The sequence below is a fragment of the Oncorhynchus clarkii genome, chromosome 7 (genome assembly GCF_045791955.1).
Source record: "Oncorhynchus clarkii lewisi isolate Uvic-CL-2024 chromosome 7, UVic_Ocla_1.0, whole genome shotgun sequence".
Lineage (NCBI taxonomy): Eukaryota > Metazoa > Chordata > Actinopteri > Salmoniformes > Salmonidae > Oncorhynchus > Oncorhynchus clarkii.
In genome coordinates, this window is record NC_092153.1 from 84,917,446 (window position 1) to 84,934,034 (window position 16,589).

A 16,589-nucleotide genomic window follows, 5' to 3' on the forward strand; every position below is an offset into this window, starting at 1 on the left:
GAGACAGGCCTCCTCTCCATCCTATCTTACAGGACAGATATGCATGTCAATGACTCACCTATGATATGGCCTTTGATCTGTTACTGCAGTGGTCAGTGTCTCACCTCTTAACTCTCCCTCAACAGGAAGTTACATAGTTATTGTTCAGTATCTCACCTGTGATCTCTCCCTCAACAGGAAGTTACATAGTTATTGTTCAGTATCTCACCTGTGATCTCTCCCTTGCGGAAGGCGAAAGGAATGACCATGTCGAAGGGCCGGAAACCTGTTCCGTTCATACGGTTGGCTGGGTTATAGGACCCGTCTGTGACCTGGAGGGGAGAGGGAAACAAGGGGGGGGGGGGGGGGGGGGGGGGTGGAGACAAAAGGTGAGAAGAAAAAGGAATGGGGAGGGTGATCATTAAAAACGTGACCGATATGTCTTTGGTAGGAGATCTGTCAACACATCTCCACTGTATTTCTACCATTTACAATCTCATTCTGCCTGAGTCGTCCTGTAGTAACAGCCGAGGTAAGAGAAAATCAGGTAGGCAGGCAGGCAGGGATTCAGATACAAGCAATCAGGGCAGACTGGTTCCGTTTGGTGCCTCTTGCAGGAGTACAGGGGTGCATGGAGTAAAGGAAGGAGAGAGAGAGATAACAGATACCTGGAAAAGCAGAAGCTCTCAGAACTCTTGGGAAGAGCGAGGAAGAGAAACCCAAATACCTGTAACCGTGGTAATATATAGTAGATGAGCAGGGAAGAGAAGAGGATGAGTAGAGGAGAGAAGATGCATTTTGACGCTAGACATTGCCAGATACAGCTTTTGATATACGCTCGATAGTCAGGCCTAGGGCACGGTTCCGTCTGGTGGCCGCCCTGATGGACGGGCCTAGGGCACGGTTCCGTCTGGTGGCCGTCCTGATGGACGGGCCTAGGGCACGGTTCCGTCTGGTGGCCGTCCTGATGGACGGGCCTAGGGCACGGTTCCGTCTGATGGCCGTCCTGATCGATGGGCCTAGGGCACGGTTCTGTCCGATGACTGACCTGCCTATACACGATGAAAGATGAGTGTTTGTGTTCTCGGAAGAACAGCAACTAAAAAACAGCTCTCTGTTCCAAAATACTGAACCTTAGTAGTCGAGGAATATGTGTGTGATCCCACACATTCCTATTGTGGTAGGAACAGGAGAGAGGCGTCCCGTGTTTCCACTGTAATGGGTCTGGCATGGTGCCACGGTTGGGGGGCGCTGACTGACAACGAGGGCAGGATGGAGACAAGATAACGCAAATGGGACACCCGTTTCTCCAGTGTACGATCAGAGAGCGGTAGAATATTAGCCCAAAGAAACAGTCATCAGCTATTACACATGAACAGCAATTTCCTATTAATATGATGAGAGAGAATATGGAGTCATTCAGTGACATTTATGAAGTTGGGGAGGGAGAGAAGGACACCATGAGAGAGGGAGGGTCAGAGGGAGGGAGGCATGGCGGGAGAGAAGGACACGGTGAGAGAGGGTGATCATTCAGTGTCAGGGATCAGAGATAATTCAGAGGCGCAGGGACAGCCAGAGGGAGGAAGGGAGGCATGGAGGGAGGGTCAGAGGGAGGCATGGAGGGAGGGAGGGTCCGAGGGAGGCATGGAGGAATCTCCTTGAGGTGCAGTTCAGGCTGGGTGTGACAGAAGGATGGATAGAGGTGTTTCTCTACTCTGTACCCAGGGCTGGAAGGAAGGAAGGAAGGGAGATGGATAGAGTTGTTTCTCTACTCTGTACCCAGGACTGGAAGGAAGGGAGATGGATAGAGTTGTTTCTCTACTCTGTACCCAGGGCTGGAAGGAAGGAAGGAAGGAAGGGAGATGGATAGAGGTGTTTCTCTACTCTGTACCCAGGACTGGAAGGAAGGAAGGAAGGAAGGAAGGGAGATGGATAGAGGTGTTTCTCTACTCTGTACCCAGGGCTGGAAGGAAGGAAGGGAGATGGATAGAGGTGTTTCTCTACTCTGTACCCAGGACTGGAAGGAAGGAAGGAAGGAAGGGAGATGGATAGAGTTGTTTCTCTACTCTGTACCCAGGGCTGGAAGGAAGGAAGGAAGGAAGGGAGATGGATAGAGGTGTTTCTCTACTCTGTACCCAGGACTGGAAGGAATGAAGGAAGGAAGGGAGATGGATAGAGGTGTTTCTCTACTCTGTACCCAGGACTGGAAGGAAGGAAGGAAGGGAGATGGATAGAGTTGTTTCTCTACTCTGTACCCAGGACTGGAAGGAAGGAAGGAAGGAAGGGAGATGGATAGAGTTGTTTCTCTACTCTGTACCCAGGGCTGGAAGGAAGGAAGGAAGGAAGGGAGATGGATAGAGGTGTTTCTCTACTCTGTACCCAGGACTGGAAGGAAGGAAGGAAGGAAGGAAGGGAGATGGATAGAGTTGTTTCTCTACTCTGTACCCAGGACTGGAAGGAAGGGAGATGGATAGAGGTGTTTCTCTACTCTGTACCCAGGACTGGAAGGAAGGAAGGGAGATGGATAGAGTTGTTTCTCTACTCTGTACCCAGGACTGGAAGGAAGGAAGGAAGGAAGGAAGGAAGGGAGATGGATAGAGTTGTTTCTCTACTCTGTACCCAGGGCTGGAAGGAAGGAAGGGAGATGGATAGAGGTGTTTCTCTACTCTGTACCCAGGGCTGGAAGGAAGGAAGGGAGATGGATAGAGTTGTTTCTCTACTCTGTACCCAGGACTGGAAGGAAGGAAGGAAGGAAGGAAGGGAGATGGATAGAGGTGTTTCTCTACTCTGTACCCAGGGCTGGAAGGAAGGAAGGAAGGGAGATGGATAGAGTTGTTTCTCTACTCTGTAGCCAGGGCTGGAAGGAAGGGAGATGGATAGAGGTGTTTCTCTACTCTGTACCCAGGGCTGGAAGGAAGGAAGGAAGGGAGATGGATAGAGGTGTTTCTCTACTCTGTAGCCAGGGCTGGAAGGAAGGAAGGAAGGAAGATGGATAGAGGTGTTTCTCTACTCTGTACCCAGGGCTGGAATCCGGCGGCTCCAGGAGCAGCTGACTGCTGATTGGCTGACTGTTGCTGCATCATTGGATCCTCATCAGTCGCCTGGGGAATCACAACCATGTCAGGTTTCACACAATCTAAAAATACATGATCTTTAGATCACCATCACAACTGAAACAGGATCCAAAATGTCTGCACAGGATCAGACAAAGATACAGGGATGCATTTTCATAACATATTAGAGCATACATTCCACGACCCTGCATCCCCCCCGGCAGCATCCTTACACTACCCTGCACCCCCCCCCCCCCAACAGTCGAGTTCCACCACCCCCAACAGTACAGTTCCACCACCCTGCACCCCCCCCCCCCCCAACAGTATAGTTCCACCACCCTGCATCCCCCCCCAACAGTATAGTTCCACCACCCTGCATCTCACCATGACTTTGAAGGGGCTCTTGGGGACGTTCTCCCCTCCAAATCGTACGTATATGACATAGTTCCCGGGGGTCGGGGCGGTGTAGAAGATATCGAATGTTCCGTCCTCGTTCTGGATGACGTCAGCCTCCACCTCGGTCCCATCCGGCGTCACCACGATACATGTCACCTTCCCCTTCCCAGCTGCCTTAGCATTCACCACAAAGCCCACCTCTTCCCCGACCGCGATGATGGGGGCGATGCCAGGACCTGGTAGGAATAAACAGATAAAAAGACAAGTCTGGAGCAGAAAGCGAAACTGAAAAGCTCAGATGAACATCAGGCTGTTGTAATTGTGGAGAGAGATGAACATCAGGCTGTTGTAATTGTGGAGAGAGATGAACATCAGGCTGTTGTAAGTGTGGAGAGAGATGAACATCAGGCTGTTGTAATTGTGGAGAGAGGCGTGTAGGATGTTATTCTAATGTACGTTGCACCCATTTGATTCTGTGTATCTATGTGGCAGCAGCAAAACCGTTTGTCCACGATACACACACACCACCACCACCCCCCCCCCCCCGGGATAAGAAAGTATATCCTATCAGTCTGGAAGGACCCGTGTGTAACGACACATTGGCTCAACACCGGTGCTAGGACTACAGACAGACCAATGTGTTTCCACCTTTGAGCCCAAAGAGGGCTGTAGTTAACATCGTTCCCGCTCCGCCAAAAACTAGCGAATTAAAAAAAATGTACATTTGCGGGGCTACGTGATTGGATGAGCTTGAGGTCCAGAATGCAGGTCATATGTCGGACACCCATGACAACAGTATATTCCAAAGCACACGACGACTCGCTCACCTGTGACGGTGCATTTGCTGGCGTCTCCCGAGGACGTGGCTCTGACCCGGTAGGGCGAGGCAGGGATCTCATCTCCTCCGTACTTGATCACGATGGTGTACCGCCCCACCTTGTCGGGTACGTACGACACCAGATAGGTCCCGTCACGGTTGTCCTGGATACCAACCCTCTTCGGCTTCCCATCTTGGTCCTGAGAAAAACAATGTTTCAGACCTATTACACACGTGATGCTGCTTAACAAATCACATGTATTCATATAGCCCTTCGTACATCAGCTGATATCTCAAAGTGCTGTAACAGAAACCCAGCCTAAAACCCCAAACAGCAAGCAATGCAGGTGTAGAAGCACGGTGGCTAGGAAAAACTCCCTAAACCACCAAGTAATTAATTATTTGTCATCTTAATAGTAAGCTCACTAGCAACTATTTTACAATCAAGATGTTTGATATGGCGTACACACACACACACACACATATATATGAAGCGCACAATTGGCCATGTCAAGTGTATAGGGTGGCAGGCTACAACTTTAATGAGGACATTACATTTACTGTTAGTACTATACTTCCTGTTAGTTTACTACACAACTACTGGCAGTGAGTATTATATTTAGTGTTAGCAATCTAGCTAATGTGTTTTGAGTTCTCACTTCCTCGTGTGGTCAATTAGCCCCCAAAATAACCCACAATTCATTAGGTCGGGACATCAATATCTTGAATCATTCATTCTTGGAAAGATATTTAAAAGAGACATCACAGTCGTATATTAGTCGAAAGCAGAAAGAAATTGGTTCGACCAAATCATAATCTGGTAGCACCAACTGGGGAAAAAGTTTGTATCACTGGTTGAACTGAGGAAAATGTTTGTCTGGAGTCTTGGCATGGGGTGTGTTGTTTAATCTGCTGTTGAGTAATGTATTCTTCTGCCAATTGGCTGGGGGGAAATCATGTGATAGGGTGTTATGCAGAACAATCTGTTGGTAGGACAAGGACAATGCAGGTTTGAGAAAATGGAAGTCAGTGATTTATACTTATTAGGTTAAATGAGGCAATACTGATGTAATTAAAATGAAAGTGAATAATAAAAAAAATGGCTCACTTATCTTTCAAATAACAAATATATTTTAGTCAAATTGACTTAAGACTAAATATATATATATAGTAATGTATTTGTCCCAAAAGTACAAGTAGCAGCTGATTACTATGTGAATAGGGCGTAGGGCTGTAGGATGAAGTGGTGTTTCCACATAGATACAATATCATTTGTTACCTGTGGAGGTAACCACTGCATTAGACTCCATTCCATGAACAAAATGGCTTCATTTCAGTCCTCTTCCTACGCTGTTAGTGTGAACGTGGTAATAATGTTCATTGTTAAAAAAAAAAAAAAACTGAATGAGATCAAGAACAGATTTGCCGTTGTCTTCGTGGGATGAGTCATCCAACGCAGTGGTCCCTCACAAGTAACTACACTGCTCATAAAAATAAAGGGGACACTAAAATAACACATCCTAGATCTGAATGAATGAAATATTCTTATTAAATACTTTTTCCTTTACATAGTTGAATGTGCTGACAACAAAATCACACAAAAATTATCAATGGAAATCAAATTTATCAACACATGGAGGTCTGGATTTGGAGTCACACTCAAAATTAAAGTGGAAAACCACACTACAGGCTGATCCAACTTTGATGTAATGTCCTTAAAACAAGTCAAAATGAGGCTCAGTAGTGTGTGTGGCCTCCACGTGCCTGTATGACCTCCCTACAACGCCTGGGCATGCTCCTGATGAGGTGGTGGATGGTCTCCTGAGGGATCTCCTCCCAGACCTGGACTAAAGCATCCGCCAACTCCTGGACAGTCTGTGGTGCAACGTGGCGTTGGTGGATGGAGCGAGACATTATGTCCCAGATGTGCTCAATTGGATTCAGGTCTGGGGAACGGGCGGGCCAGTCCATAGCATCAATGCCTTCCTCTTGCAGGAACTGCTGACACTCCAGCCACGAGGTCTAGCATTGTCTTGCATTAGGAGGAACCCAGGGCCAACCGCACCAGCATATGGTCTCACAAGGGGTCTGAGGATCTCATCTCGGTACCTAATGGCAGTCAGGCTACCTCTGGCGAGCACATGGAGGGCTGTACAGGCCCCCCAAAGACATGCCACCCCACACCATGACTGACCCACCGCCAAACCGGTCATGCTGGAAGATGTTGCAGGCAGCAGAACGTTCTCCACGGCGTCTCCAGACTGTCACATCTTTTACATGTGCTCAATGTGAACCTGCTTTCATCTGTGAAGAGCACAGGGCGCTAGTGGTGAATCTGGCAATCTTGGTGTTCTCTGGCAAATGCCAAACGTCCTGCACGGTGTTGGGCTGTAAGCTTAACCCCCACCTGTGGACGTCGGACCCTCATACCACCCTCATGGAGTCTGCTCAAACGGTCAGAAACAGACACTTGCACATTTGTGGCCTGCTGGAGGTCATTTTGCAGGGCTCTGGCAGTGCTCCTCCTGCTCCTCCTTGCATAAAGGCGGAGGTAGCGGTCCTGCTGATGGGTTGTTGCCCTCCTACGGCCTCCTCCACGTCTCCTGATGTACTGGCCTGTCTCCTGGTAGCGCCTCCATGCTCTGGACACTACGCTGCCAGACACAGCAAACCTTCTTGCCACAGCTCGCATTGATGTGCCATCCTGGATGAGCTGCACTACCTGAGCCACTGGTGTGGGTTGTAGACTCCATCTCATGCTACCACTAGAGTGAAAGCACCGCCAGCATTCAAAAGTGACCAAAACATCAGCCAGGAAGCATAGGAACTGAGAAGTGGTCTGGTCACCACCTGCAGAACCACTCCTTTATTGGGGGTGTCTTGCTAAATGCCTATAATTTCCACCTGTTGTCTATTCCATTTGCACAACAGCATGTGAAATGTATTGTCAATCAGTGTTGCTTCCTAAGTGGACAGTTTGATTTCACAGAAGTGTAATTGACTTGGCGTTACATTGTGTTGTTTAAGTGTTCCCTTTATTTTTTTGAGCAGTGTACATTGTGTGAAAAGACGACACTTCTTCCTACAGCTCCGTTCAGTACGAACACAGGAAACTAGAACGTAAAGTAGAACGTGAGAGAAGACCAGGATGTTGGCGTTTTAGGTATTACTCTTTAAAGAGACTGACGTTACTACAAGCCCCCTCCCCCCCGCCTGTTCGCCCCCGCCCCCGCCGTCTGGCTGTTCGCCCCCGCCCCCCACCTAGACACTAGCCGTCTGGCTGTTCGCCCCCGCCCCCCACCTAGACACTAGCCGTCTGGCTGTTCGCCCCCGCCCCCCACCTAGACACTAGCCGTCTGGCTGTTCGCCCCCGCCCCCCACCTAGACACTAGCCGTCTGGCTGTTCGCCCCCGCCCCCCACCTAGACACTAGCCGTCTGGCTGTTCGCCCCCGCCACCCACCTAGACACTAGCCGTTATAGGTTTCTCGAAAGTCCAGCCTGATTAGCGAACCACAATACAACCCTCAGGTGAACTCACTGTGATCTGGACGGATAGTTGTCCCTCTCCTGCGTCCTTGGCATCGATGGTGAACTCCACTGGAAAGCTGGCTGGCACTCCGGTGGTTAGACCTGGACCACTAGCCACCACCTTACTGGCATCATGGGTAGGCAGCACTCGCAGCTTGAAGGGGCTGGACAAGGAAGTAAACGATAATAAAACTGGAGGAATCTAGAAGGGCGTCACAGGTATGGTCTAGAATTAAGGTGGAAACATTTAACGGGGGATCGGTAACTTTTATTTAAAAAATACCTACATTGAAAAACGGTTCTGTCTGGTGCCTGACCTGTCTATACTGACAGAACCGTGCCTGACCTGTCTATACTGACAGAACCGTGCCTGACTGTCCGATGACTGACCTGCCACGGTTCTGTCTGGTGGCCGTCCTGATAGTCGGGCCTAGGGCACGGTTCTGTCTGGTGGCCGTCCTGATAGATGGGCCTAGGGGATGGTTCTGTCTGGTGGCCGTCCTGATAGATGGGCCTAGGGGATGGTTCTGTCTGGTGGCCGTCCTGATAGATGGGCCTAGGGGATGGTTCTGTCTGGTGGCCGTCCTGATAGATGGGCCTAGGGGATGGTTCTGTCTGGTGGCCGTCCTGATAGATGGGCCTAGGGGATGGTTCTGTCTGGTGGCCGTCCTGATAGATGGGCCTAGGGCACGGTTCTGTCTGGTGGCCGTCCTGATAGTCGGGCCTAGGGCACGGTTCTGTCTGGTGGCCGTCCTGATAGATGGGCCTAGGGGATGGTTCTGTCTGGTGGCCGTCCTGATAGATGGGCCTAGGGGATGGTTCTGTCTGGTGGCCGCCCTGATAGTCGGGCCTAGGGCACGGTTCTGTCTGGTGGCCGCCCTGATAGTCGGGCCTAGGGCACGGTTCTGTCTGGTGGCCGTCCTGATAGACGGGCCTAGGGGATGGTTCTGTCCGATGACTGACCTGCCTATACACGATGAAAGATGTTTGTTCTCGGAAGAACAGCAACTAAAAATTGCTCTGTTCCAACATACTGAACCTCAGTAGTCAAGGAATATTACTCACGTGAAGTTTTAGGATTATTTTTAAGAAAAATAAAATAGTGTAAAATGTTAACTGCCCATTTCATTTTCCTAGACATTTCACAGGGAAAACTCTGGGATCACAGGGGGCATGTGATCACAATAAAAATAGGTTTATCTGCTGTAATACCTGTGGCTAAAGAATTAACAGACAACCATCGCAAAAACACACTGTACTTGATGTAACAGAGTCAAGATCAGCGAGTTTACCTGCGTGTGATCTCCTCATCAGCGTACTTGACCACTACAGAGTAGGGTCCCTCCACTGAAGGGGTGTAGGCTACAGTGTGTGTTCCATCTCCGTTGTTTGTCACCTCCACCGGCTCAGCCACACCTGAGAACACACACACAATCAGGACAGGACCGACCTTAGTCGTACCGGAAATGGAAAATATTGGTATTGAACACAACAAAGTTGTATCGAATTAGACTATAAATACAAAAGTATGTGGACACCCGTTCAAATGAGTTGATTCGGCTATTTTAACCCGTTGCTGACAGGTGTATAACACTGAGACCATTGGGAATAGAAAGGCCTAAACGTGGCACCGTCAAATGATGTCACCTTTCCAAACAAGTCAGTTCGTGACGAAATTGAGCCACGGAGTAGTAGGCTCACAGAACGGGACAGTGCTCAAGAGTAGTGGGATTAAAATCGCCTCGGTTGTAACACTCACTACCGCGTTCCAAACTGCCTGTGGAAGCAACGTCAGCAGAAGAACTGTTCCCCGGGAGCATCATGGCTGACGCAGCCGCACACAAGCCTAAGATCACCATGCGCAATGCCAAGCGTCGGCTGAAGGGGTGTAAAGCTCGTGGCCATTGGACTCTGGAGCAGTGGAAACGCGTTCTCTGGAGTGATGAATCATGTCACCATTTGACGGGTGGCAGGAGAACACGACCTCACCGAATGAGTGCCAACTAAAGTTCGGTGGCAGAAGAATAATGATCTCTTAAAGCTACATTATACATTGACATTCTAGACGATTCTGTACTTCCAACTTTGTGGCACCAGTTTGGGGAAGACCCTTTCCAGTTTCAGCATGACAATACCTCCAAGCACAAAGCGAGGCCCATACAGAAATAGTTTGCAGAGACCTGTATCGGTGTGGAAAAACCAAACCTGACCTCAATCCCACGAATTGGCACACCGACAGCAAGCCAGACCTAACCGCTCAAAATCAGTGCCCGACCTGCAGCAATGTTCCAACATCTAGTGGAAAGCCTTCCCATTAGAGTGGAGGCTGTTATAGCAGCAATGTTCCAACATCTAGTGGAAAGCCTTCCCAGAAGAGTGGAGGTTGTTATAGCAGCTAAGGGGGACAAACTCCATGTTAATACCCATGGTTTTGCAATGAGATGTTCGACAAGCAGGTGTCCACATATGTTTCAGATGTAAATGAGAACTTGTTCTCAACTGGCCTGCCTGGTTAAATAAAGGTGAAATACAAATTAAATAAGTCCAAGTGTACTGTAAGTATTCACACCCTTGAGTCCGACTTTATAATATAGAAAAAGGTGTAGAATTGCTGGAAATTAGCTTTTAAAACAGTAGAACAATTCTCTGCCGCATGCATGTGTTGCTGTCGTCGCCACAAGTCTTTATGGGTAAAGTTGCTGTCGTCGCCACAAGTCTTTATGGGTAAAGTTGCTGTCGTCGCCACAAGTCTTTATGGGTAAAGTTGCTGTCGTCGCCACAAGTCTTTATGGGTAAAGTTGCTGTCGTCGCCACAAGTCTTTATGGGTAAAGTTGCTGTCGTCGCCACAAGTCTTTATGGGTAAAGTTGCTGTCGTCGCCACAAGTCTTTATGGGTAAAGTTGCTGTCGTCGCCACAAGTCTTTATGGGTAAAGTTGCTGTCGTCGCCACAAGTCTTTATGGGTAAAGTTGCTGTCGTCGCCACAAGTCTTTATGGGTAAAGTTGCTGTAGTCGCCACAAGTCTTTATGGGTAAAGTTGCTGTAGTCGCCACAAGTCTTTATGGGTAAAGTTGCTGTAGTCGCCACAAGTCTTTATGGGTAAAGTTGCTGTCGTCGCCACAAGTCTTTTTGGGTAAAGTTGCTGTCGTCGCCACAAGTCTTTTTGGGTAAAGTTGCTGTCGTCGCCACAAGTCTTTTTGGGTAAAGTTGCTGTCGTCGCCACAAGTCTTTCTGGGTAAATTCCCCATCGACGCCTGTTCCCCGTCGCCTCTTACAACTAACAGAAATAAAACTAATAGAGTCTGACATTTGGGGTGCTGTGACAGCCACAGAGAGAGGGGCCACCACACACACACTGAATCAAACCTCACCTTTCGGTGCAGTGACGGCTACAGACAGCGGAGCCACCCCGGCCTTGCTGCAGTCCACAGTAAAGGATTGTGGGATATTGGCACGGACCCCTGAGCTCACACCGGGTCCTGAGATCTTCACCTTGCTGGGGTCAACCATGTCCTTCACTGGTACCTTGAATGGACTGCCTGATGGACAGAGAGAGAGAGTTAGATACACTGACAGCTGGGCTTGGAGTTATTCCTAAACCAGATTATCAGAAAAAAAGATAAATGTTAAGGTGAAACTCTGGGCACCAAATAGAACACTGCCAACATCATCTTGTCCTTCACTGGTCTCTTGAACCAACTGGCTGGTGGACAGACGGGAGTATCCGTGGTTCTACAGGATAAGATAGTTGCCGGAAAAATCAGCAACCCAGGGAACCCCCCCGCCCAGGAAAACCAGCAACCCCACTATATTTTTGTAAAAATAATGTTAAAATTTTGTCTTATCAGGTGGTAAGGGCAAGCCAGCGGCACCTGCTTTTTTCCAAGCCTATGACCACGTTGTCGACATTAAATTACATTTTCAGTTCAGTATCCTCTTCCCCTTTTTTGTTCAATCTCATTTCATGGACCTCCTGCATTACCAACCCCCCCCAGGTTCACATTATGGCTTTGACCCAACCTGAGCTCGAACCAGGGACCCTCTGCACACACGAAGCATTGTTACCCATCGCGCCACAAAAGCCGCGGCCCTTGCAGCGCAAAGAGGGAACAACTACTTCAAGATCTCAGAGCGCGTGACGTCACCGATTGAAAACGCTATTAGCGTGAACCACCGCTAACTAGCTAGCCATTTCACATTGGTTACACTAGCACTACACAGCTGATAAAATGTTTGTGTTTTATAAAATAATTACAAAACATACAAACACAGACATCACCCTGCCAAGACGCACCTGCTCACACCCCCATCCCTCACTGCCACATGGTCTCAAACAAAGCTTGCTGAGTGGGTTATTGGAGTCAGCCATGCAGTGCTAGGACAACAACCACATGTTCACCCAGGGGGGGGGCTGTAGTAGTCTAGTTACCTGGGATGTGTTTTCCTCCATACGTGATGTTAACGTCATACAGGCCTGGGACGAATGGGATGTACTCTACGTTACAGCTGCCGTCCTTATTGTCTTTACAGGACATCTTAGACTCCGATGGGCCCTCGACTGTGATGCCCAGGCCTCCGATACCTGCCCCTCTGGGAAAAACACACAGGATTAGAGCAGACTACTGTATTAATGGTAGAGGTCAGACAGGATTAGAGCAGACTACTGTATTAATGGTAAAGGTCAGACAGGATTAGAGCAAACTACTGTATTAATGGTAGAGGTCAGACAGGATTAGAGCAGACTACTGTATTAATGGTGCAGGTCAGACAGGATTAGAGCAAACTACTGTATTAATGGTGCAGGTCAGACAGGATTAGAGCAGACTACTGTATTAATGGTAGAGGTCAGACAGGATTAGAGCAGACTACTGTATTAATGGTAGAGGTCAGACAGGACTGTTGTGGAGCAGGACGAGAGCCTCAAGCTTTTCAGTGTCCACATCACTAAGGAGCCATCATGGTCCACACACATACTAACACAGTTGTAAAGAGAGCAACAAAGGCTCTTCCCCCTCAGGAGACTGAACAGATTTGGCATGGGTCCTCAGATCCACAAAAAGGTTCTACAGCTGCACCATCGAGATCATCCTGACTAGTTGCATCACTGCCTGGTATGGCAACTGCTCTGCCTCCGACCACAAGGCACTACAGAGGGTAGTGCGTATTGCCCAGTACATCACTGGGGCCGAGCTCCCTGCCATCCAGGACCTCTATACCAGGCGGTGTCAGAGGAAGGCCCTAATTTTTTTTGTCAAAGACCCCAGTCATTGTCTGTTCTCACTGCTACTGCACGGCAAGCAGAACTAATGCATCAAGTCCGGAAACTTCACACTGAACAGCTTCTATCCCCAAGCTATAAGACTACTAATATAGTTGAACTCTATTGACTCATCACATACGTTGCGGTTTATTATCTATCCTGTTGCCTAGTCACATGTATACAGCCACGTTGTCATGGCTACCGTACCGGTACCCTGCGTATACAGCCACGTTGTCATGGCTACCGTACCGGTACCCTGTGTATACAGCCATGTTGTCGTTAATCGTTGTGCATTTATTCCTTGTCATTTAAAAATAAAATGTAATCTCTGCATTGTTGGAAAGGGTTTGTAAGTGAGCATTCCAATGTTAGTATAAACCTGTTATTTACAAAGAATGTGACAAACGTGATTAAAGACCGGGATGAACCAAACTACTGAACTAATGCTCAAGTCACGTTTCCCCTGTTGATCAGTGCCGTCATACCTGGGTTCATTAAACACCAAACAGGAGAAAAGGTTTTAAAAAGACGATGAATGAACATCGCTCCCTCCATCATGTCTTAAGACATGAACGTGTGTGTACCTACCTGGTGATGATGGAGAAGTTGTTGGGGGCCTCTGTGATGGCCTCCTGGAGCCCGGGGCCCTTAGCCAGAACCCTGGTAGGATCACAGCCCTCCTCTACCCCCACCTGGAAGGGACTCTTCGGGACCGGAGACTCATCGTACAGCACCTCCACAGCATGGACTCCTAGGAGATCAGAGAGATGTCATCCATTTGGACAACCAACCACAAATCTATTCATAACCCTTTTTACGTCAACAGGCAGACGTTTCTTTACCGTTTTCAAAGGGCGTGTACTCAATGCCATAGGTCCCGTCCGCCTTGTCAGTGACCATACAGTCAGTCATGGCACCAGAGGGATTTCTGACCTGGGCTTTGATGTGGTCACCTCCCTTCTTAGTCAGAGACCTGGCATCTACTGTGAACTCCGTAGTAGCTTCCCGGAACAACGCTGGAGAGAAATTAAATAAAATAAAGTTAATTTTGGTCGACTCATTTCCAAGTCATGTTGAGCTTTTGTTGACTTGGTCCCCCCCCCCCCCCCCACAAAAAAAAAAAAACCTGCTCTCCATCCAGGGGTGCTACTCCACAGCTGGCCCAGTGCTTTTCAACATCTGGTGTATTTGTGTGGGGGTTGTCAACTTGGCATCCCCACCAGCCTCACCAACTGCCCCTTTGAACTCTAATAGGTCTTTCATTGAGGCAGCAGTGGTGACGTGATGTTCCTTATGTCACTGCTCTGAGGTGAGGTAATGGTTTTATAGACTTCACTGTTCAACCGTTAGAGCGTTATTCAGAAGCCCGAGATGCTTCTAGAAACGCTCCCATTTCTTCTTGACAAAGCAATGTTTCGCCACCACACAAAAGGGCTCCTGGTGTCATGTTAACCTGGCAAACTAACAGCAGTTGTGGTCGATCAGAATGAAGATGAGTCACTTTCAGTTGGAGTAGGTTGTACCCAGAGGGACAATAAAGTGGATCCTCTCTCAAGCGACACGATACAATTCACTGGGTTTCATGAGTTTGCTTCTCAGTGCCACTCACAAAATATATATATATTTTTTTATGTCAACAGTTGTCACAAAGTGCTTTATAGAAAAGTGCTTTATACACCACAAAGAGCAACAGAGTGTCTGTAAATAAACTCTACCTTGTCCCTCCACTCCGGGGCCAAACACCTGGATTCTGGATGTGTCCACTGCAGGGTCGACCATCACCTTGGCAGGGAACCCGGGCGTCGCCTTGCCTCCGTACTTCAGTAGCAGGGTGTACATCCCAGCGGTCAGGGGCACGTAGGTCACTGTGTAGGTGCCATCTTTGTTGTCGATCACCTGAATGAATTAATAATTTAAAAAATGAAAAAACTATTGAAGGGGATTCGTACCTGTAAGCACATTAGTTAGCTTACAACTAAGCTTTTCTATGAGATTGAGATGCAGGACTTCTAAGAAAAATGGACTACTTCAAGAGGCAACAACAGGTTAATAACGCTAGAGTAAGTAGGGTTCCTACATCATATGAGCAGTTCAATTAAGCAATTTATATTTCTCTATCAATATTTAATACTCCAATTGGTTAAGATCACCACTCTCCCATGGTACAAACCTCAGTCTTCGCCTTATTGTTGCCAGAGTCAGAGGCAGCGTCCAGGGTGAGTTGACCCGGTCCAGCCCTGGAACAGTCCACATTCACCACACTGACCTCTCCCACCTTGGCCCTCTTCAGCCCCGAGCCAGATGCCACCACCTGACAGAATGACATTTAGGAGGTATTTCGTCATTTTGCAGACACCCTTATCCAGAGGGACTTGACTACAATAAGGGCATTCAACATCAGTACTCATATTGGTTTTTACTTGTAATGAATGATAAATCAGTCTTCCTAAACATCAGTACAATCGAAACAGTACTAGCAAGAAAAATAAATGATAAAAATGAGTTCAACAGTAAAGTGTTATAAGTCCCAGGATGGTGATTGCTATCCGGCGTGAAGGAGGGATGTGTGAGTACACACTTAATTTGGAAAGTATTCAGACCACTTGACTGTTACCACATTTTTTGTTAGGTTACAGCCTTAGTCCAAAATGGATTACATCTTTTCTTCCCCCTCAAATCAATCTACACATGATACCCCCCATAATGACTTCACAATACCCCATAACAGCAAAATGAAAACAGGTTTAGACATTTTTTGCACATTTTTTTTTTTTTAAAGAAACAGAAACCCCTAATTTACATTAGTATTCAGACCTTTTGCTATGAGACTCTAAATTGAGCTCAGGTGAATCCTGTTTCCATTGGTCATCCTTGAGATGTTTCTACAACTGGATTGGAGTCCACCTTTGGTAAATTCAATTGATTGGACATGATTTGGAAAGGCACACATCTGTCTATATAAGGTCCCAGAGTTGACAGTACATGTCAGAGCAGAAACCAAGCCATTAGGTTGAAGGAATTGTCCATAGAGCTCCGAGACAGGATTGTGTCAAGGCACAGATCAAAAAATGTCTGCAGCGTTGAAGGTGCACAATAAGTGGCCTCCATCTTAACTGGAATAAGTTTGGAACCACCAAGACTCTTAGAGCCCACTTGGAGTTTGCCAAAAGGCACCTAAAGGACTTTCAGACCATGAGATATAAGATTCTCTGGTCTGATGAAACCAAGATTGAACTCCTTGGCCTGAATACCAAGCTTCACGTCTAAAGGAAACCTGGCACCATCCCTACGGTGAACCATGGTGGTGGCAGCATCATGCTGTGGGGATGTTTTTCAATGGCAGGGACTAGACGACTAGCCTTTTAAGTGTGCTCTCTCTAATTCTCTCTTTCTCTCTCGGAGGACCTGAGCCCTAGGACCATGCCCCAGTACTACCTGACATGATGACTCCTTGCTGTCCCCAGTCCACCTGGCCGTGCTGCTGCTCCAGTTTCAACTGTTCTGCCTTATTATTAATATTATTTGACCATGCTGGTCATTTATGAACATTTGAACA

At 47.9% G+C, this 16,589-nt stretch overlaps 1 protein-coding gene across 2 annotated transcripts in view; it reads right to left on the bottom strand.

Annotated features, from left to right (window-relative positions):
- The window catches only part of LOC139413935 (filamin B, like), a 99,665-nt gene that overhangs the window by 21,801 nt on the left and 61,275 nt on the right, over positions 1 to 16,589 (bottom strand). Inside the window, exons 20-31 of one of the 2 annotated variants that reach the window (XM_071161804.1) lie at positions 15,204 to 15,344; positions 14,749 to 14,929; positions 13,876 to 14,049; positions 13,622 to 13,784; positions 12,203 to 12,363; positions 11,145 to 11,312; positions 9,067 to 9,190; positions 7,785 to 7,938; positions 4,256 to 4,445; positions 3,417 to 3,664; positions 2,997 to 3,080; positions 209 to 311 (exon numbers count right to left, since the gene is read on the bottom strand). In XM_071161804.1, coding sequence (XP_071017905.1) covers positions 209 to 311; positions 2,997 to 3,080; positions 3,417 to 3,664; positions 4,256 to 4,445; positions 7,785 to 7,938; positions 9,067 to 9,190; positions 11,145 to 11,312; positions 12,203 to 12,363; positions 13,622 to 13,784; positions 13,876 to 14,049; positions 14,749 to 14,929; positions 15,204 to 15,344 — 1,891 coding nt within the window. The remainder of the gene's footprint in view (positions 1 to 208; positions 312 to 2,996; positions 3,081 to 3,416; positions 3,665 to 4,255; positions 4,446 to 7,784; positions 7,939 to 9,066; positions 9,191 to 11,144; positions 11,313 to 12,202; positions 12,364 to 13,621; positions 13,785 to 13,875; positions 14,050 to 14,748; positions 14,930 to 15,203; positions 15,345 to 16,589) is intronic. The other variant, XM_071161805.1, reaches the window with a different exon arrangement.